Source organism: Mercenaria mercenaria, chromosome 2 (genome assembly GCF_021730395.1).
Source record: "Mercenaria mercenaria strain notata chromosome 2, MADL_Memer_1, whole genome shotgun sequence".
Classification (NCBI taxonomy): Eukaryota; Metazoa; Mollusca; class Bivalvia; order Venerida; family Veneridae; genus Mercenaria; species Mercenaria mercenaria.
This window is the reverse complement of record NC_069362.1, coordinates 28,917,435-28,939,929: the sequence shown is the minus strand read 5'-3', so window position 1 is coordinate 28,939,929 and position 22,495 is coordinate 28,917,435. Positions and strand designations below refer to the sequence as shown.

Genomic DNA, 22,495 nt, shown 5'->3' with positions numbered 1-22,495 from the left:
TGTGGTAAGTTCAGAATCCCAAAACTGCAGGTTTGCTATTTTTCAGCTGGAGTTTGGGTCTCAAAACAGTGACATGACTACAGTGCACTGGCTATGTCCCGATTTATAGTCGCGCCATCAGTTACCCGAATGTGTTTCCCACCTGATACCACAACTTGCAGAAAATACCCAAGTTCTAGAAGTTTCTCTGATTTTTTTTTAGTTTATACTACCTCACTTAAGGTCGATTATATAACAGGCTCTACAATTTTTATTAATCACTCTCGACTCCTCCTTTCTAATGGTATACACTGCCACGAGGATACGAGGGAAGATTAGCGAGTTTTCCCTTCAATGCTGCGCGCCGAACAAGGGCTAAATGTTTAGCTTGCCAATTTGTCAGTCACCAAATACGCGGGTCACAATATATTAATTATCCTAAAACAATATTTTAGGAGCGGTGTATCGACAACAACGCACTGACATAAAATTAATAATAGTCTTGAAAACGATTCTTTGGAAACATTGCACAGAAACAAGCAAAATAAAAGAGACTCAGTTTCATTTCAAGTATTAATAAAAGGTCATGAACAGTACATCCCCCGCGTCCCTAGTACATAAACCTCTGATAAAAATTTCCTCAATTTCGAACATGAATGCAGTTATTATCTGTGACAGGCAGGTATTCTTTAAGCGACAAAACAATAAAAATCTTGTTTTCTTTGACATCACAACATTTTTCTCTCACCATGGTAGATAACAACTAAAGTATAAATTTGCAGTACTTCCTTCTTGGAAAAGAAATCTGATAAAACTTCTGATAACAGAACATTAAAGGGTGATTTTCATAACAATAGTAAAAATAGGAAAAGTCATGATATAAAGTGACGTATCTTTAAACAAAGTGGCATACTAATTACGTTTAAACAGAATGTAACGTGAAAAATGTATAATATCAGAATATAATGATAGGCATTTAACTAGAGCATTTTATTTTCAAGGGAAATAATTGTGGTCTGACTGTATTATTTTGAAAATCACAGTTGAGATTTTTTTTATGTGTGCACCGGTACAGTTTTGCGGGAAGCGAAAGTTGACATGGAATTTTGTCTTCTTCTAAAAACAAGGTAAGTTGACAGTTTTTGTTGAAATATATATCTGATAGCTGACACATAGGAGAATGTTTTGGTTTATATCCATCTTACAGATTTTTTTGAAAATGAAGAGAAACAGGGGGAATTCTGTAAATTTCTTCTTATATGCAAATGAGCTGAAAATGTATTGAAATGACTAGATCAGAAGTTTATGCCTTTCCAGTAAGTTTTTTCCTACCTTTGACGATAGTTATTAAAAAGTATAGATATCCACCTCTTTGCTGATATTAGTACCTAAAATTTTCAGCCTGTGAATAGCTGTGGAAATTTGGGACTTCCTTTTTTTGAAGATATAAATAGATCTAAGCTATATTTAGACTAAAGTTTTTTTCAGTATAACAGCATGTAGAGAACCCTTACATACAGTCAAATATTCTTGATATTGCAAGGAAATATTATGCATTTTTCAAGTGCTTGCTGTTTCTTATGTTGTGCATACTTGATATAGGTCATTGTCAATGTCAACTATCACTATACTGACATTTGAAGTTGTTGTTTTTTTCCAAATTACCTCCCTTATATATGCATTTTTCTTCATTCATTTCATTGATAATTACTTCCCTTTATGTTTAGCAAAAATTCTCAGATTGCATTTAATTAACTCCCTTTATTTAACATGAAAAATTATCTTGTGTAATGATAATTTGTATATTTTACTTATAGTGTCTGATACATGTAGTTGCAGTCTGTCTTTGGAAGCTGTAGAAATAACAAGGAAGAGGCTGACATAGTGGTATAGTTTGTTATATATGAAGTTTATTGATGGCATTCATGTCATGATGATATCATTAAAGTACAACATACATTGATTTTCTGACAGTCATGTGTTATTACATTTGAACTGAGACTGTTTTATAATCAGGTTCGTGATACAATTATTAATATACATTGTATACAATAGTTGCATTTTTTTCAATATTAATTGCAGCTTTATAAATTAGAACACTTCAGGTTCATGTTTGATATAGTTTATTAATGATTATAATTTTAATCATACAATGAGTTATGAGATATTTTATTAATTTTAATATATTTAGATTAATAAATGTAAAAAGTCTGTATTAAATGCATAGGTCATCTTTTGTACAAAAATAAAGGAAAAAAATGTTGTATAATTTTCATTTTCAGTTTTGGCAGGGAAAAGTTTGAGTATGTACATGTACAGTTGTTTGACCTGTCTTACCCTGTGGCAGTCCAAGAAGATATTACCATTATGAAAAATGCAGGAGGTATTATGCTTTTGTATGTTAAACAAAGGTCTCAAAGCATTTATATGCTGTATGGCTACATTCTTGCTCCTGAAATAACTGTACAAGACAGCTATAAGGCTGACATTCCTGACAAGATGTGAACCTTCTGGACTTAATGTCAGCCTGGCATAAACATTTCTTTCCTGTAGCTTTGTGTATCCCTCAATTTACTAAGTACATATCTCCATTAAAAATAATGATAATAGATATGGTTTAGTAATAAATGTGTGATAGCTTTGTAATGTCAACATTTCAAAAATAGAATGAACATGTACTTTGATAATAAATATTGAAATACAAATTTCAGTATATTGTATCAGTCAGCAAAAACATGAAGTACATTTGTATCTTTGTATTAAGATAATTAAAACAATTATATTCAAATGCTTTGACACTGATTTTATGTTGATTTCCTAGAATGTGTGTGAATTAATGTTTTACAATATTTCAGAACTTGAAGACAATGGTTAGTGCAGAAGGGACATAAAAGTTATGACAAAAGTAACAGATATAAATAAGGTAAACTATTGTGATAAAAAGACATGGCCAGTGCTGCACATCACAAAGGCAATATTGAATTTAATTTTTTGTCACTTATGAATTCTGTAAAGCTGATTTTGCAATATATATAAAATGATTAGGATTAATTTTTTTACTGTGATCTTTTTTCACATGATTTTGTCAAGACTGACAATTTGTTCATTGGAATAAGATAGTTAAAGGCGGCATTGTGTCACATAAAAATATGTCTGCATAGTTGCCTAACATTAAATGTCAAATTGTAAACAAGGAAATTCTAAATTTGGAAAATCCTTTGTTGTTTTTCTTCATTTAGCTCAATTGAAGGAGAAGAAGTTTGAAGCAATTTTCACAGTACAACCTCTCCAGAGTAGCTCACTCTGAAGCAAAAACCTCTCTATAACAACATCATAAGAATTTCCCTAAGCTGAAATATAACTATCAAATTTACTTCTCCAGAACAACAACCTCAAAATAACTAAAATATTTGTATATCCCACAGGGTGTTGCTCTACATAGGTTGCACTGTACTTATAATATCTATGATTTCAAATGCTTTAAGAAAAACAACACTTTCAACAAGGGGAAAAGTGAACATATATTACTCATAAGGTGAAGTTTTGGCAGTTCTCAAGTTCATTGTTTTTGCATGCTATATAAAAACACTTTAGGTAGTTTATCATTATTACATCATATTCTAATCAGAGGTTGTAGGTTGTTGTTGGAGCTTTTGGGTGAGATCATAGGTGAACATCATCAGATTTATCTGTTTATTTTTTCACCATTTTATTGAATATATGTACATTGAATGTTATAAAATATGCAGTCTTTTCAGTCCTATTAAATAACTTGTCATTTAGTGGATCTAAGTATATGTAAAATTTAAATAAAGCAGCAAGCCAAATAGCAACACAATCTTGCTGCTTAAAACAGGTAATTCCTTAGACAAGTTGAAATTAGACAAAATGTCAATTTGTAGAGTTACCTGACTTGCTGCTTGATAATATATTTCTAAGATTAGAATATCTGCAAATGTCTAAAATGATGTTATAATTGTTTTAAAAACTATCATGTTTTATTCTCTTTATGTAGTAAAGTTTTACATTTGTATTTCCAGAAGTGCTACAAGTGTGTTGTCGTGTGAAATGGAATTTACCCCAACTGTGCTGCAAGATGTATATTCAAGTGCAAGACAGCCATGCACCAGCTGTAAACTGAGATGGACCCATATAATAAATATGTTGACTTTTCTATGTATTATCATCCGTACAGAATGTGTTCATGACAAGACTGTATACATATATTGTTAAATCATTTTTTATTTCCATTATTGCATGCATGTAAGAAGCAAGCATTTAACAATTGCATTCATAGAAGTGTTAAAATGTGATCAATCTAATTTAAAGAAACACATTTAATTTGACTTTTTAATTTTCATAGTATTTGTGGTGGAGACTGACCCAGTCATTCAGCAACTTATACTGTCTGTGTGTCATTTCTTGTATGTTATAGTTTCCTTAATAATACATTAAATGTCAAAGTTATGGTAAGATGAACTCATTCATCACTTGTAGATTAATGTTAAAGCAGTTCAACATTTTACCATAAGTTAACTAATATTCTATTTAACCAGAGTTGTCACATATTTTCATATAAATATTTGTATATTACAGTCTAATCTAATCTACATACGATGTTCCACAATTTTTTAGTTATATTTTATGTTGATATTTTATGTTGTTTTCATGTCTCAACATATAATTACTAACATCAAAGAAACTTTAATAAACTTTACAATTTGGTTGGTATAATTGGTTGTTTTGTTTATATATTTTATTTTTTTCCATCCAGGAGAATAAAGAAATATACATTTCAAAATATCTCATCATTCTAGATAAGTACACTACATAATCAAGATAAAAGAAATAAGAACAAAATATGTTGGTGGAATTTTATTTTCAAAAATTGATATACAGTCTTTGTAGTATTTACTTCTTTAGATATGTTGGACTGAAATGGGAATAACAACATACTTTAAATTTTTGTAGTCATAAGGTAATATGGGAATTATTAACTTAACTTAAAAAGATTTTATCTCACTGTTATGCAATCTGAGCTTTAATAGTTTTCAACATTGTCATTGGCAACAAGGCTCAAAATTATTTGTTGTGTATACCTTGCATTCATGTGTGATAAATGCTTTTATGGTATTCATTAATATAATTTATGCTTTTCATCTTACCATGGATTAAAAAAAATATAAATTTATTTGTCTGAAAATTAAGGTAAAAATACTGACTGATTAAATTGCAATATAAGAAAGCTTATTTGAGATAAAGGGAGGTAATTCCATGAAAAAATATGTAGAATGTAGGTGATAAATGTAATGAAGGGAGGTAATAAAATATTGTGAAATTATTAGTCTTCATTTCTTTGATGAGCTAATTAATTGTTTTACATTTTGGTTTATTAACTACAAGTATGACCTAACATGTGTACCTGTCCTGAAGGAAAATAAAATAGGTTGTTTGATGTCCTTGTACTATTAAGTTGTTCCTGTATTTGTTTACATTCCATGTCTGAATGAAATGAAGAAACAGACTTTAATGAGGGTATCCCGGGAAAATACCTAAGTTTATTTTTATATCAGCAAATTTGATGAGATAGTCATTCAGGAGTTGTCTATCCTATTTCCAAAAATGCTATGGGGACTAAATTTTTTGGAGTAAATATCTCTTTTAAAAAACAACACACAGCATTTTAATATTGTATATATATTATCTGATGCACTTAGCAATATATATTTGGAGTCAAAATGTTAAAAATTCCGGTTTTAATTTTTTAGTTACAATGTCTATATAATGTATTACAATTACATTTAAACGAGGGTTATTTTTGATCCCTTCATAAAATATACAGGGAGCGTTTAATTTATAACCAACGTTATTGTTTTTGTCGACATAAATTGAAATACATGAAATTATAAAAATGAAAAGAAATATATAATAAAGTGTAACTTAACCAATAAAAATGAAATATCGATCAGAAAGACAACAAAACATGTATAACTTAGTCATTACTCATTAGACATGAAAGAAAAAACTAATGTGTAGATAATGATAGTAAAATTTCAGCGATCTATCAAGTGTGAGAATTTGTATGAAGACATTCTGAAAGTGCAGCGTTTTTAATACGTTAGCCCGTTAGTCCAGTCGTGCTATCACCGTTGCTTCGTAGGCTCGATAGTACGACGACACGGCTTCACGCTAGTTCATAATTATCATGGTGATGGTGCGAGGGCACGTTGGCGACAAGGCCTAAACGATTCTACGACAGTACATTGACAAACAAACGACATTATCGTCACCATTGTGTCTTCGTTTCCACGCCTTCGTCTAATCGTACTGTTGTTGCATCGCTTATAACTGATGCGACAGCTTTTTAGCACGAAAACGCGAGATAATATCGCATCTTCTTCATCGTGTTGTCGTAGCATCACACTATAACCACCGTATCATACTATACTCAGTCGTGGCATCGCGTGTACCTGATGCCACAGCGATTGCATAAACGCTGTCGCTGTTTCCGTTCCTGTCTGTCATATGCATTAACGAACAACCGTTGAATGTTTAACTTACATGCGCGTATACCCAGAAACAAATTTGAACAAAAATACAGGTCTTTTACAGCTGTAAAATTTCGTACAGGTACCCAGATACTTAAATCAACGCTGTCTCCAATTATTTTCTTTAATAAAAATTCTTTGCACATGGCATACAGGAAGGCAGTAATACGTCAGCGCGAGGACCCTCTTCACGTGCTATTGCTGCCCAGTAAGGTACACGCCATGGTACGGCTGTACGATAGCACTATTCCTCAAAATATGTTGCAACATCGATTTACTAGTATCCTCATCGTGCTATCTTACTGTCGTGGCATTACGTGAATCTAATTCTCAACAAAACACCTGGATGAACAGTAATACTGTGAGTATATGGTGGCTATAACATGTACAATATACAAAAAAAAAAAACCAACAGGAAACTGTGTTAAACTAATAATCATAGTTAGGCTATGTATGTCGTTTCTGATCATTGAGTTTAATCATCAAGGAGAAAAAAGAAAATAACCTGTCCAGAGGATTACGACATCCAACCAGTAATATAATTAACCTGTTTTATGTATGACTAGCCAGTAGTAACTGTTACTGTACTATTCTATTGCTAACATCACACCGGCCTTATGTTTTGTGTAAAATTTACGTGAATTAAATCATCTTCTAAGATAGTACTTGGTCTTCCAGTCTTTAAACTGATGAAATACACCGAACATGAAAGCGTCCCTTTAAAATCGTTCTGTTTATATCGATCCGCTTTAATATAGATAAACCTTAAACATTTAATACTTCTTTTTGTTCATGAATGTGATGAAAGAGAATGGATTATTTTAGTAGTATGTGTGCTTGTGCAACTTTTTTATTTTACGATTTTTGCAGTATCTTTATGTAAAATATTATACTGACAATCTAAAAATGTTTTAAAAAAAGTTAAAACGCTGAAAAATAAAGGTAATACCCTGTCATAAAGTTAACAGTCATGCATTACCATTGTGTCAGCTTTCGTTATCAAGGTAATATGAGCCGTGCCATGGGAAAACCAACATAGTGGCTTTGCGACCAGCATGGATCCAGACCAGCCTGCGCATCCGCGCAGTCTGGTCAGGCTCCATGCTGTTCGCTTTTAAAGCCTATTGGAATTGGAGAAACTGTTAGCGAACAGCATGGATCCTGACCAGACTGCGCGGATGCGCAGGCTGGTCTGGATCCATGCTAGTCGCAAAGCCACTATGTTGGTTTTCTCATGGCGCGGCTCATATATAGAATTACGAATAAAAAGTTGGATACAGTAAATGCAATGAGTGAATTAACAATGATTTCAACTCATTCGTATGTGTTACCTTCATGAACATAACTGTTGCCTTTAATGGCATTGAAAACCGCTGTTACTTTAGTGACCGGGATTTTTGCCTTTATGGTCAGGTGTTACCTTCGTGGTGAGATTTTTGTTAAAAATTGTATCGAAGCTGTTGTATATATGGTGCTATACCATTTGAAAAGGTCTCAGAAAATACACATGAATGTCAGATGAATAAATATAGTTTTAGGCACTTTGTATGGATCTTATTATTGACTTGTTAGTTATTATTAATCAGATGTTCTACTTAGGTGTGGTAATATAATGTCTTGGTTCTTTTTATCCGAATAATCTAAGACATTTTTGTGTCCTAGTATTTTGCTTAGAAATGAGGATTCAGTTATGAATTGAGTAAATGCTAATTGTAGCACTTTTGGTACTATTCTACCGAGAGCTCATAAAGTATGTAGAATTTGAAACATGTTATTGTTGTAATAATGGCAAAACATTAAGCATATAATGTTACATGTAAAATATAATTTGGAACTGAAAACAACTGTATTTAGTTATAATGTCTTTGGAATTTATATTTAGGATACACGCATCGTTTAGTCATTAGCCACGTATATTACTATGAATGCATATTTGATATTTTAATGTTATCAAAACACATTATGACACAAAAAAAAATGTTAGTTATTCTAAAAATAGACTTAACATATCACATGCTGTTATCTAGAAAATTTGTGTGCATGCCATATTATAGAACCTCAGCGTTAAATTATGGAGATATAATGTATTACCAGCAATTTGAGCACCAAAATGGTATTCAGGAGCCACGGGTTCGGGTCATGGTCCGGTTGCACACTTTGCACAGCTAACATTTAGCGACCAAATTAAACTTATATACTCCGAGACCATGTTTTCCCATTTGAAAATTGTGGACAAATTTCAGCATGGCGGGGAAATATGTCACATCATAAAAAAGCGGGAAGATTTTTTTTAAGCTGATCAGTAGCTTAATGGGTTGAGGGTTAGAACGGTATTCCGGGGTCAGATGTACGAGTACCTGTGAGTTGAATTTCCTTCTTGCCCGGTGACATGCATATTTTATTGTGTCTTTTGCAGACTGGAATGACTGCAAAACGAGGAAAACTGTTCCACATGGCCGTGTTCATCAAAGCAGCCATTGTAGCCGTGATTTACTAACAACTTGTCCCTATGTATGTTTTGATGGCTATGAAAAGCCACTTTTCATCAATGAAGTGTTCTGTAGTAGACTATCTGGACGTTGGGAGACCTGGACTGGTGAACAGCCGTGTACTGCAACTAGTAAGTACATAGATAGTTGTGACTTCTTACTTACGTGGGTATACGTGTTTACTTTAGTATTACAAATATTGTATTTCAATAAGCGCATGCAGTGTAAACATTCAGATCATGTCAAATTAAGCAAAGTACTCCTTATCATTTTTAATTTCACAGACATTTTAAAACTATTTTTATTACAGGAACAAAAGTGCAGCTGCACATTTTTGTTTCGTGTTCGAATTTACAAATGTTTGTTCAAAAATAGCTCTACGTATCCTTTAGATAGATTCTGAAATCAAAGCAGACTACTATATAGTATCTGGGGACAATGCTCACAATAACAGAGTCGTCACTTCTTACTCACCGGAGTGAATTTAAGCTATCTGGAACCGCCATACTTTGATAATAGTTCATTGTTCCTAATAGTATATTTCTTGATTCAAACTGACCGACATGTCACGTTGTGTTTTAAAGGTCTTTGCAGGCCCGCTTAGCTCAGTACGGAGAGCGCAGATCTACGGATCGCGGGGTCGTGAATTCGATCCCTGGGCGAGGCGTATGCGCTCCGTGACGATTTGATAAAAGACATTGTGTCTGAAATCATTCGTCCTCTACCTCTGATTCATGTGTGAAAGTTGGCAGTTACTTGTGGCGAACAGGTTTGAACTTGTACAGAATCCAGGAACACTGGTTAGGTTAACTGCCCGCCGTTACATAACTGAAATACTGTTGAAAAACGGCGTTAAACCCAAACAAACAAAAAATGACTTGTGATGACGCCATTTTCTGTTTACGGGCGTTTATTTCCAACGCGTCGTTTAAATGTGCTACTAAGCGTTCAGCTGTATGCCTTTTTGCATATATACATTGTACATGTTGTAAATGAAATGTGTGTGTTTGTGTGTGCGAGAGAAGTTAGAGGAAGGTAAACACCACGAATATAACATAATTATGCACACATAAAGTGCAAGTGGAAATAGGAACTACGTCTTGGATCAATCAGTAAATTTGAACAGAAGAACTGTGAATGATTGAATCTTACTCCCTCAGCACACTTAATGAAAAGTTACACTTGTTACAGTCATACATGTACTTCAACAAGAGGGTCATGATGACCCTGGATCGCTCACCTGAGTAATATGAGCTACATGTTTCAAATGTCAAACTGATGATAAAATATTAAGAAAGTCAGTAGGTCACATTCATGGTCAAAAAAAAGGTAGTTTTACGATTTGTGTGCAAAACTGTGTATGTCATCAAAATTTCAAGGCTGTGTCTTAAAAACAAGAAAGTAGGTCAGTAGGTCAAGGTCACAGTCAAGTGACATCATACCACTTGGGGTCATCAGGTAATTATAATTAAACAGTCTTGGAAATTGGATTAGATGATTTTTCAAGTATTTTTCCTATATAACTCACATAATAACTAAGTGACCCCAGGGCGGGACCTCTTTTAACCCCAGTGGCATAATTTGAACAATTTTGGTAGAGGACTACTAGACAATGCATCATACCAAATATCGAAAGCTTAGGTCATATGGTTTCAGACAAGAAGATTTTTAAAGCTTTTTCTTATATAAGTCTATATAAAACTTGGGACCCCCAGGGCAGGGCCTCTTTTCATCCAAGGTGTATAATTTGAACAATTTTGGTTAAGGACCATAAGACAATGCTACAAACCAAATATCAAAGGTCTAAGTGTTGTGGTTTCAGACAAGAAGATTTTTAAACTTTTTTAAATATAAGTCTATATAAACCACGTGATCCCCGGGGCGGGCGATATTTGATCCTAGGGGGATAATTTGAATAATCTTGGTAGAGGACCACTAGATGATGCTACATACCAAATATCAAAGCCCTAGGCCATGTGATTTTGTACAAGAAGTTTTTCAAAGTTTTCCCTATATAAGTATATATATATTAAAATTTAAAACCATGTGACCCCCGGGGCGGGGCCATATTTGACACTAGGGGGATAATTGAACAATATTGGTAGAGGACCACTGGATGATGCCACACACCAGATATCAAAGCCCTAGACCCTGTGGTTTTGGACAAGAAGATTTTCAAAGTTTTTCCTTTCGGTTACCATGGCAACCAGAGTTCTGCATGGAATTCAATTCTTTGAACACTTTTGAAAGGGGACCACCTAAGGATCATTCCTGTGAAGTTTAGCTTAATTCTGCCTAGTGGTTTTCAAGAAGAAGATTTGTTTAGAAATTGTTGACGGACGGCGCACGACGGACGACTGACATCAAGCGGTCACAGTAGCTCACTTTGTCACTTCGTGACAGGTGAGCTAAAAAACACCCGGCTCCTAAGACAACTTGTTTCATTTTCTATTAAACATTTGCGGTGTGTTAAACAAAGGCTGAACTTAAATATCGCTTGTTGTCTGTCCTCAGGGTCATGCGTAATTGTTTTGTTTATAATAATAAAAAAAACCAAGTGGTGCAGTGAGTAAGGTGTATCTATGCGCAAGTTACATAGAAACATTTTATTTGTAAAGTAGGCGGAAATTAGCACTATTTTACATCATGGGAAATGTTGATTTAAAGTGTCAGAAATCGTGCAAGAAATCATGAAAACACATTGTTATGCAAGTTATATTTTGTTTTAATTTAGAACATACAACAAAGATACACTTTCACGCTGAGTTCCCAACTATGCCTGGCGCAATACCACCGTCTACAAGACGTCGGATAAAACCTACAACGTTCAAGCCTGATTTACTGTTTAACTTCAATGTTCAGAACGTGTATCCTCGCGTGACAACAAGCGATCCGACGCCACGTGACCCTGGGGCTGATACGTTGGGATCTGCAGCAATATTTGGAATAATAATGGCAGTTATAATAGGGTCTGCGTTTTTACTGGTTTGTTGTTGGTAAGCGCTTTATAATTATAAACCGGAAATACAATGCGGACAGAAACTGCTTAACCACTTATTTCATCTGCCTGCAAAACATACAATGAAATAAAAGTAATGTCAAATAAACTCCTGGCTGATTAAGCGAGTGGACAAAGAACGTCCAGCTACTGTAAAATCATTAAATTTCGTGGGCATGAAATTTCATGGTTTTGGTCAAAACGGCAATTTCGTGGGGATATGAATTCGTGGATTTCAACTTTTGAATATAAAATGAAAGGGAATTTTACTTGTTCGTTGGGATTAAATTTCGTGGATTGAGTCAACCACGAAATCGACGAAAATTAGTCCCCCACGAATATTAATGATTTCACAGTATTTACATGAGCTTGTCTGCAAAATCCACTTGCGCATAATTGTATTACCTTAACTTCCAGGACCCAAAATATGTAGTTTTTGTACTCTGTTTAGTGTCTGGTACTGTTATTCTAAATTTGTTTTCAGGACATGTCTCATTAAATGTGTAACTGCGAGGAGACAAGCTAAAACTCGCACAAGAGCAATAAGGAACCTTGTTATACTTCATAATGCCTATTCCCCTCCGTCCCAAAGACATTCGCAAACGATCGGACAAACAACGCCACAGAGTACAGAGCTAGGCGCAAGTTCGACCTCTTCAAGTAATACAATTAACAATCCGGTCAGGGGCAACACGCCCACAACCGGAAATGGTAATTCAAATGGAGATCAGCCTTTAGGTCGGGAAAATAGCAATGAAGAAGGCGGGTTGATATTTTTGTATATCCGGCGGTTCATTCCAATATTCCGACACCCTGTACCGTCTGCTCCACCAGAACCCCCACCTTACGACGCAGAAGGCGCTGCTCCGCCGGCATATGAAGAGGAAGGAACACCGAATATATCTACACAACAGACACAAAGTGAACCCCCACCACCTTACTCCGTATTTTAATCACATACATGCATGTCATAATTAAATATATGAAAAACGTTGATGGCAATGTGAAGATTAGTTCTGCAAAGCATCTGGACAAGAAGATATTTTTCTTTTCAAATTTCTTTTTTCTATTCCATCAGAGACTTGTCTACACACGATGAATTAGTTCTTTGTCGGAATGTTGTAATCACTATCTTACTGAATGATAACTGGCGACCCGACAACAGCATAGGCATATTATGATTATTAAAAGACATAAGCACAATTACGATATGTTTTTTTTTGCACGGTTAGATCAATGATACACTTTTTCGAAAATAAGAGATAACTTTTTGTAGCTAGCTTTTATTGACTTTATTACGGCATTTGACTATGTGGTACATGGTGTAATATGGTATAGAATAAGAGACACTTGAACAGTAATCTAAAGTTGGTAAGCAAAATTTGGTGATGCTGGAATCGACTACACGGTAGAGTATTGTCTCGATGGCAGTCACCAACTTTTGTCGGCTAAAAAAGGGATTGTTGTATAATATAAAAGAAAAATTTTATTTGCATGAACCAATTTCCGATAGTATTTAATATACTACATTGTAGTTGTATGATATCATCTGCATTTGAGCATGGTGAAGATTTCTAGTAACTAGATAAGAATGAGCGTCTGCACTAGAGCTAGTTATTATTGTATGAATGACAATTGTGAAATATTTATTTTGACTTTCAAGTATACGTATGCAAAAGAGATGTTTTATCAATTACTGTACTAATATATTTCACTAAAAAGTGGGACATCTTAACTGAACAATTAAAACGTCGAGATCTGATATTTCTTCAAACATGTCCTCGTTAGCAATGCAATTAATCTACAGCATTTGCGGAATGAAAGTTTGTAACGGGGACAGGTGCGTGGTGTTAAAGAATAAACATAATGTTAATTGCGTGTGTATTAAACGACCTCTAAACAACTATGACGTAACAACACGCAGTAGTTTACGAAAAAAATCATGTGACCACAATCATTAATAACAAAAGCATTATTAGAGTCTAACAAGATATCTAACGGCATTACATATCAACATTATTTACATACACTTTTCATGATTTATGGACAATATTACATGAGCGTGTTTCATATTAAATTTATCAAACGAGTTGAATGAAATAATAAAATGTGAGGCTCTGTCGAACATTTCATCAATTTTATTCGACGAGTTTAATAAATTCAATGTGGAAAGTCACAAATATGATATTCTTTTTATCACATGTTAGCTTTTCTTGCCGAAACATCAAAAATTCTACTTCTTAAACAAGTCAATTTGACCAGCTTCTCACATACTTTGAACGATGTCGACGTCGTCAATTTTATTTTATGTAATGATTTTATTTCACTCCCGCGACGTCAAACATGTGATAAAACAAATCTATACGAAAATGAAAATTGAAGAAATATTTACTAAACCGAGATTAAAATCTTCAAGAACGGCTGGTAGATCTAATTCATACAGTTGGGACAAAACAGAAGACGTACACCTAAAATAAAATCTCGAATTGTTATCTAACAGTATAATATGATTAACTATTAAATGTACTTTTGACAATCCACAATATTTTATGTTATTCATCCACATGTGCCGTCTTTTTCGCATGTTTGTTTTTCTTTGCTGCCATACTGTGATGTAACAGTCTGCGCATGCTCCGTAGCATCGAACAAGGATGATGCCAACTTCCAAATGTTAGCTTCTCTTGCAAACAGGTATTGCCCAATAGAATCCTCTCTGTCAAACTTGATGTAGGTCTGGGATTTATAGTCATATTTTGGCCAAACAACAGTAGATGCTACATTATTCGGATCACTGAAATATACATAACGAACAAAAAATAACACCTGGAACAACTGAATTAGACCTTCCTGATAACACTATGCGTAAAGAAGAATATGTTTTTTATGACCAAACAAATCTTTATAAGTATGATACTAAGAAAACTTCAATGCCAATGTATCATGATATTTATGGTTATTTTTTTATAACAATACCCTTTTTATTTCGTTCAACTTGCACCATTTACACAATTAAAAGTAGTATAGCAAGGGGGATATCGGGACCCTTTCATTTTGCGAGACTGATAATGCAGTAACAAAATAAGACAAATAAATTCAAACACTGACAGAAAAAAAAAACATACAGTTTATATGTCTTTAGTCTATGAGAGAAAGCAGAAAGAATAAAAGAGGAGATAGAGAAAAAACACAATTATACTATACGTAACTGTCTCCGCATCCTTACATGGTAAATAAAACAGTATTATGGAACCCTATGTGCTAAATGCAATGATATATGATAATTGTGCATTTGTAACATCTGAGAGAAAATGATGAGAAAAATGTACCCTGTTTTTGCCCAATATGTCATCATTCGTCGTGATAACTCAAGCTCCCACTCTGGAGCTGTGTAATCAGGTATATGCATCATAACATTGTAATCGAAGTTGTAGCCAAATATAGGTATCACTTCGTCCCCGTGGTTGCCATGTTGATCCAGTTTGGTGTTGGAAGTGCATGTTTGTCCAGAAGAGCAACAAAATTGTAGATGTAACTATCAACACCAGACGCATTTGAATGAACGCGACTCATTTCTATTGAAGGGACATTGAAATAAATATCACTAAATAGCCGCACTAGTTGTTCACGCAGTGTTTTAGTGTCATCAGGATTTTCCCAGTCCGTATATTCAGCAATTAAAATCTGTTTCAAAGCGTTTGGTGCTGCTCTTTTACCATATACCATTGCTATAGCACTGGGAATTAACTGTGTATTCATTAGTTCTCGAGGTATCTCAAGGTTGTCTAAATCTGGATTTCCGAGCATCATAAAAAACATTGTGCCTTCTCTACCATTTACGCCATTCATTAGTTTAATAGAGCGGAAGAAGTTGATTTCCTTACAGTCTTCATTTTGTGCTTTCGCATACAAGTCAGCAGGGCTAGTTTTGATAAATTCTCCATCAATTGTGGGAGTAGTACCGACAAGTGCATCAGCTGCCAAGCCACCGGATGCCATTGTGTCTGAAACAACTTTGATTATACTTTCAGGTGCTGCTGATTTGAGACAAGTGAAAACTTCATCAACATTTTCAACACTACAACCCATGTTCTCGGCATAATATTTCGCAACATTCATGTTATTATCGTGATACAGTCCCGGCATCGTTAAAACCCCACTTTGAGTAATACCACTTGTGAAAAGTCCACCATTTGGTGGATAAATCATATGCTGAGAAACGCTAATAGCTCCTGCGGATTCTCCAAATATGGTCACCCTATCTTTATTCCCTCCAAACGCACCGATATTTTTGTTGACCCACTGTAGGGCCAAACGTTGGTCAAAAAGGCCAAAATTACCTGATGATTTTGCATTGTCAATGTCTAAAAATCCAAGCAATCCCAGCCTGTAATTGATGGTGACTACAATAACATTTCCTACAGAAGAAAGGACTCCTCCATCATGCATAGTTCCTGAACCCATTGTAAATCCGCCGCCGTGAATAAAGAACATAACCGCGTGGCCTGATCTCTGGTCAGGTTCCTGTCGTGGTACATAAATGTTCAAAAAAAAAAACAATCTTCTGATGTTTTTTCTTCAGGTAAGAATTTAAGCACAAACGATTGCGGACATGCTAGTCCAAAGCTTATATGGACCATACGGCTCCGGCTTTTTGAATCTCAGTTCTCCAGTTGGCGGCTTAGCATAAGGGATACCAAGATATCTGTCAACTTCATACGGTTTCCGCTGAAAGGTCACACTTTTAGTTTCCCCTAGTATTGTCCCTAACCCTGTAGTTACACTTGGAATTTCTTCTGACAGATATCGATTAACTAAACTTAGAAGCATAAATATCCCTGCTGTAAAGCGTGCCATATTTCTCTGTGCAATTCAAACCAGGAAACGGGTAAAACTTAATTACACAAAGTTGAAAGTACGTTTCTTCACTCTATTATGATATATATGCCACTGCGACTATATTATTTAAACTCTTCCATTATCCATACCATAGGTAAGTCAGGCTTTACATACTTTTACTTGACACTTCCCCACCACCCATCCTCCCCCGCCCCCTCCAAATGTTAACCTAATAAAACGAAACGCACAGGTCGCGATCATAAAACCTTTATTTTGTTACAATTTAACATGTTTTAAAAAAATCCATTTACTACATGAAATATGAGACAAAGAAACTATTCACTACCCTACTTAAAGAGATACTTTTTTCTTTTTATATGAACAAAATATTGCTCAGAATGATAAAACAAACATTTACGAACTGAGATATGATTACCTTTTTACTCGGATACCTATATGCTGAAAATCGCTGACGGAATTTTGGTGGCGGGACCTGCCTGCATTCTGAGATAGAGATAATATTTCACTTGAATCAAGAAATCCATGATACTTCAGTCACCGTACTCCTATTATTTTACCCATATGGTTCAAATGAGGAATGCGTACTAATAAATGTCCCGTCTAATTGCTTGCGTGTATATTTCATGAATACGCTGATATTTATGTCGACGTTGGGTCTATTTCTTACCCCAACCACCACCAAAATCGCGTGTTTTCATAGATTTTGCACCTTATGCGCCTATCAGACAACTTTAGGATGCAAGAGTGTAATCAAAACTGAACGAATATATAGCAATAAGTGGTACAGTCAAGAAAATTAATAAATTGAAATCTATATATATGTTAAACGGACCCCGGGGAGCAGTCAAAATAAGCACATGACGTCCAGAAATTGTAGGAATTTGACTGCTGTTGCTACATTCTACAGCCTGTATTAGAAAATATGAGGTGCAGAACTTGTTAAAAGTGTAATGTCACTCTTAGATATTAACGTTTTACCAGACTGGCAAAAAAAAAATGACATAAATCCTCATGTAGTCCCGAAGATTAAGGATAAAAGTAGGAAAATTCTCAGATGAACACTATTTTTAATGCCTTTTTCAGTTTCTGTAAAAGAAAAAATGCATTACAGCGGAAGCACCATGCATTTTTGTCAATGTTTTAACACAATCTAACGAAAAATGTCATTTAAGTCACTCAAAATAAACGGGACATCATAAAAATAGGCAAAAAATAAGCATTTTGCTATTAAAGGGAGGTAATTCAGATTCGTATTATCATCTATTGTCAATCGCGATTGATAAATTGTTTCCCTTTATGGTGAAATATCGTTCATTCCGTATTTCTCACATAATAAGCGATGTGCTAACGCAATTACGTGACTATATTTCAATAAATCAGCAGTTATTTTAACTTTAAAGCCCCCTATTTACCGTTCAAATAAACATTTGAAAGAGATACTGTTTTCATTTTTCGAAAATAGTACAGAAAATAAAGTAAAATTGACACCAGCGACTGTTTCAAATACAGATTTGTCTAAATTTTATGCAAATTAACACAAAATGTATGAGAATGATCAAGATCAAGGTCCAGCTGTATCATTTCAGACATTCACTGGGCTTATACTTTTTTTTTATAAAAAAGAACGCTATTTTCATTCTTTTTGCCAAATAATATTCATTTCTCGGATTTCCGATTTACACAGACCTATCTGGTTCCAGTTATTGCTTACTGTGTTCACAATTGTGCATATATAAGCTTTAAATTCAGTCGAAATCATATAAATATGTATAGAACAACATATACGCTGCAATATAGCTTTCTGAGGCAGAAAAGTACCTCTCCATCACACCAGTTCCAGTAGTAATCCCATTTTTATGATAAATTTTCATGAAAAATCTATGTGAAGACACGTTTTATGTTTTAAAAGTTTTAAACCAGACACTATCATGCAAATAAAACACATTCATCGTGTATTTCTCTGTTTACAGCCACCCACATGGCATGGCAATATAGCAATTCAGGGTGCCCTTTAGGTCAAAGGAAAGTAACAGTTTTCCCATAGACTTACATTGTAATGTTTTGGGTTATAGCCCTTTCCTAACATTTAAACTTTTGATGCCACCTACCCAGGCTGAAAGAACTATTCAAGACCTAAAAGGAAACAGCCAGAAATATACATGTTGACCATCATTTTTGTGCACTTTTTTCACCCGCAAGTCAGTAGCCCCCAGTCCGGCAGTGAATTTTTGTTTACATTTCATGAAAATACCAAATCACTAAAAGAAGCAAAATTTTCAAACAAAATACACTTCAAATATTTTTTCCTCCATTAATCATGGCTTAGAACTTCAATTTAAGAAATAAAACAGTTTTCAAACATATTCAACAGATATTTCACCAATGAGAGACCACTTTACATCTTAAATATTTGTCTCGAAATACATATACTTTTTCAACCAATCAAAGGCCCTGTTAGTTATTTCCCTTTGACCAAAGTTCGCAAGAACCTGTAGCCTGGTTCCCAGTGTAGCAGTTAAGGGTAGCAGGTAATCTAGACTATCGGGTTATCAAATAGGCTGAACGCCACTAAATCCGGCTGTTCTCTATTTCATATAAAATCCACTTACTTTATAACGGTTTTTCGACATTTTCTAGCATATCAGATTTTCAGAGATTTATATTCCCATAAAGAACTATATAGCTACTTTAGAAAAACAAAAAGAAAAGGTGGTGTTAACGTTTATATAAGAAAACTAGCTACAGTTCGTTAAATACAACCCGCTGAATTTACTCCTTTTCGCTACTTTCCATTCTTCTTTTCGAGACATTAAATTCTTACCTAGTATGCGATAGGAACATGCCGATTTCAATAGAATGCTGAGTGATACATACTGAAACGCAGTAGATTAAAAGAAAACACGGTGCTAGAGGAAAGGAAGAAATATTAGCACTATTTATATTTGGGCTACTTGTGACTAGACCTGCGGAGGCTTACATTTGATTTGGTAGTGATCTGCCTATAAATGCTGGACACCACACAATCTGACTGTTCTTTAAACACAGAGAGAGAAAGAAAAAACAAGAAAAAACACTGCACTAAGCAGAACTATTCAAGAGAAAGATTTCAAGCCACAATTAACATGCGGTTGACAGGCCCTTTTTCCACCATCTTGACCAAATCACATGCACATATAGTCCCTAAATGGCCACAAACATGCACAACTGGCCTATCATAAAGTCATGTTATGCATATTCTGACATTCTCATTCTGTCAGATTGTACATACACTTACTATTTCATATCCCCCCATTAAAGTATGCCATTTACTGCAAAACTTCATCAATATTTACCATCAAACAGAGGAACTATTTTCCGTGTAACCTCAGCCTTATTGGTTGACCAAATAACTGTGCTCCTGTGCTGTTTTCTTACTTGCTTTAAGAGTATTAATGACAATATTAAAACAATTCCAATGTTTATCTTTAAAAAGAATATATAATCATTTTCAGCTAACTATTCTCTTGCCTGATTATTGACTGATAATTACTATAATTTTGACCAAATTCGAATAATCTCTCTTCACTACTGAGAAACGAAATGCTCGTCACTAAGTTATAACGATTCGGCCAGTGAGTTTCTTTCTGATTAGGAATTTCATATGTAAACAAATTGAAAATATATGAAAAATTTGTAATAAGGCAAAAAGAACTAACATGACTGTAAAAATGTACAGTAAATAAGATCATATCAAATATAAATTACATATTCCCCAAATTCAGGAAGGAAATAAGTCTATTGAAGAGAATCGAACATTCAGCCGCTGACTTCAGTGCGTGGCATGTTATAATTTCTGGTTTTGCCAGATGTTATTCCACTTGGGAAAAATTAACATATCAGTACAAATATCCATATTTCATTTCCCAAAAGGTAGTACATGTATATACTTAGATGAATAATGATTTTGAAGTAGATTAAATACCAGGAGTTACAGGAGAACAGCAACAGTTTTGTTGGCATTTAAAAGTCACTGCAGGTCGAACCGATACTGATAATAGCTTTTCTTAGCCGCCAACACAGACATTGTCTGAGTTGCATACAGATAGTATAGAAATTGCTAAATCTAGTTTGTTACATTGCTATAATTAAGGTACAATTTTCGACTTTTCCAACTTTTGACTGGAACATTCAAGTAGTTGGAAAAGTAGAAACAAATGCTTTGATGGTTTTAAATATTGCCATATCCTGACTAAACTTGTTAGATTTTGAAAGCCATGCCCGTGAAAAGATTTTTTTTATTATTAAACAACGTTGAGCAAAATGTTTCATAGGGTCTGGAGCTGCTAACCTGGCCTGTCCGAACCCAAAACATATGTGGCCGCCAATGCCTCGGGAGATTCTGGTTCCACTTTCAAATGAAATACTGTTGAAAAGTATCAAACTTTTGTTGTTGTAAACTTGTACCTCGTCGAAGACATTTTTACGAGTTTATGCTCATCTAACCGTGAGATTCTTTGCATATTCTTTCTATAAAGGTACATTTTACAAGATAAATATATAATTATCATCTTGTAAATTTTTGGTTGCAATGCCTATTTTAAATATTGGTCATCGGTATGTGGAACCCCAGGATTGGACGTTTGCCCCTTTACCTATAGGGTCTCTGACCATTATAAACTAAAATAATTTAGATTTAGATGATTACTCCACCCATCGATTCCAGACCAGAGTCATACCCAAACCAACTTGAGTTGACTCAAGTTTACTAATTAAATACTAGATTTGTAAAACGCTCATTACAGTTGCGTCAAATTACGTTTAAATGATGTTTGCAACGTCACGCTAATAATATAACAAAAAAAAATTAACAACTTTCAATATAACTAACAACGTTCAAAAAAAGAGAAACTAAACCGGGTATCGAACCCGGACCACAAGGTAGTCCAACGGCTTAATTCAACCACTCGGACATAGACATTACTGCTAAAATTCAGCTGCGCTAACTTAGATTAGAGGGTATCATAGGTAAATCCCCGTCTATTTTTGGCTCACATTTTTAATCGATGATTTAAGGAGGAGGACTTTCACTGTTTTATTTTATTACTGAGATTATATTTTACTATATCGTCTGCAAATGGGAGCATCAATTGACTGGGGGCCTGTTTAAAGAGTTATTCTTCGCATTATACGATTTACAACAAACATTGTATGTATAAAAATAGGTTTTACTAAAGCCGCTCGCATACACTAGACTGACTCAACATGGCATACGCAATATATAACGTACGACATACAAAGCATCATGGGAAGTTATCAAATACTGATACAGGTTATAACACACTAAATAGTTGTTGTTCTTTATTCTATATAAAATTGACCTATTTCCAATGACCGCAGCACACGTCAGGACCCATTTTAAATTTCTGTAACTTACATTTTCTTGAAGAATATTGTCAGTGCTAACTAAAAATCAAAAGAAAAGTGGGGGTCATGTTTGATGCAAAAAAAATAATTTCAGTCAAACACACAAACTGCAAAATCAGCTAAAAAATGAGACCCCAAATTATACTGGTGGTGTATGATCTAAGTTTCCATGAAAAATTTTGTCATGGTGTTATTACATGATCAAATGCTATCTCATGTCA

General features: G+C 34.4%; 2 protein-coding genes and 1 long non-coding RNA gene across 4 annotated transcripts; 2 read left to right on the top strand and 1 right to left on the bottom strand.

Moving 5' to 3' along the window:
* The first annotated feature begins 1,057 nt into the window (after nucleotides 1-1,057).
* On the top strand, nucleotides 1,058-4,672 carry LOC128552553 (uncharacterized). Its single transcript, XR_008369110.1, has 5 exons — nucleotides 1,058-1,106; nucleotides 1,797-1,866; nucleotides 2,262-2,362; nucleotides 2,835-2,902; nucleotides 4,020-4,672. It is a non-coding gene; the product is annotated as an uncharacterized LOC128552553 (long non-coding RNA).
* Nucleotides 4,673-7,220: 2,548 nt separating this feature from the next.
* LOC123563601 (uncharacterized) lies at nucleotides 7,221-13,694 on the top strand. Of its 2 annotated transcripts, none has more exons than XM_045356478.2 (4): nucleotides 7,221-7,354; nucleotides 8,944-9,147; nucleotides 11,751-12,012; nucleotides 12,499-13,694. In XM_045356478.2, exons 1-4 carry the CDS (start codon nucleotides 7,339-7,341, stop codon nucleotides 12,965-12,967), a joined length of 951 nt encoding a protein of 316 aa, XP_045212413.2. In that variant the 5' UTR covers nucleotides 7,221-7,338; the 3' UTR covers nucleotides 12,968-13,694. The 2 variants fall into 2 exon arrangements, with proteins under 2 accessions (XP_045212413.2, XP_045212412.2); XM_045356477.2 differs by lacking the exon at nucleotides 7,221-7,354 and adding an exon at nucleotides 7,808-7,954.
* Nucleotides 13,695-15,458: 1,764 nt separating this feature from the next.
* Nucleotides 15,459-16,637, bottom strand: LOC123562070 (cholinesterase-like). Its single transcript, XM_045354723.2, has one exon. It carries the CDS (start codon nucleotides 16,503-16,505, stop codon nucleotides 15,459-15,461), a length of 1,047 nt encoding a protein of 348 aa, XP_045210658.2. The 5' UTR covers nucleotides 16,506-16,637.
* Nucleotides 16,638-22,495: the final 5,858 nt, after the last annotated feature.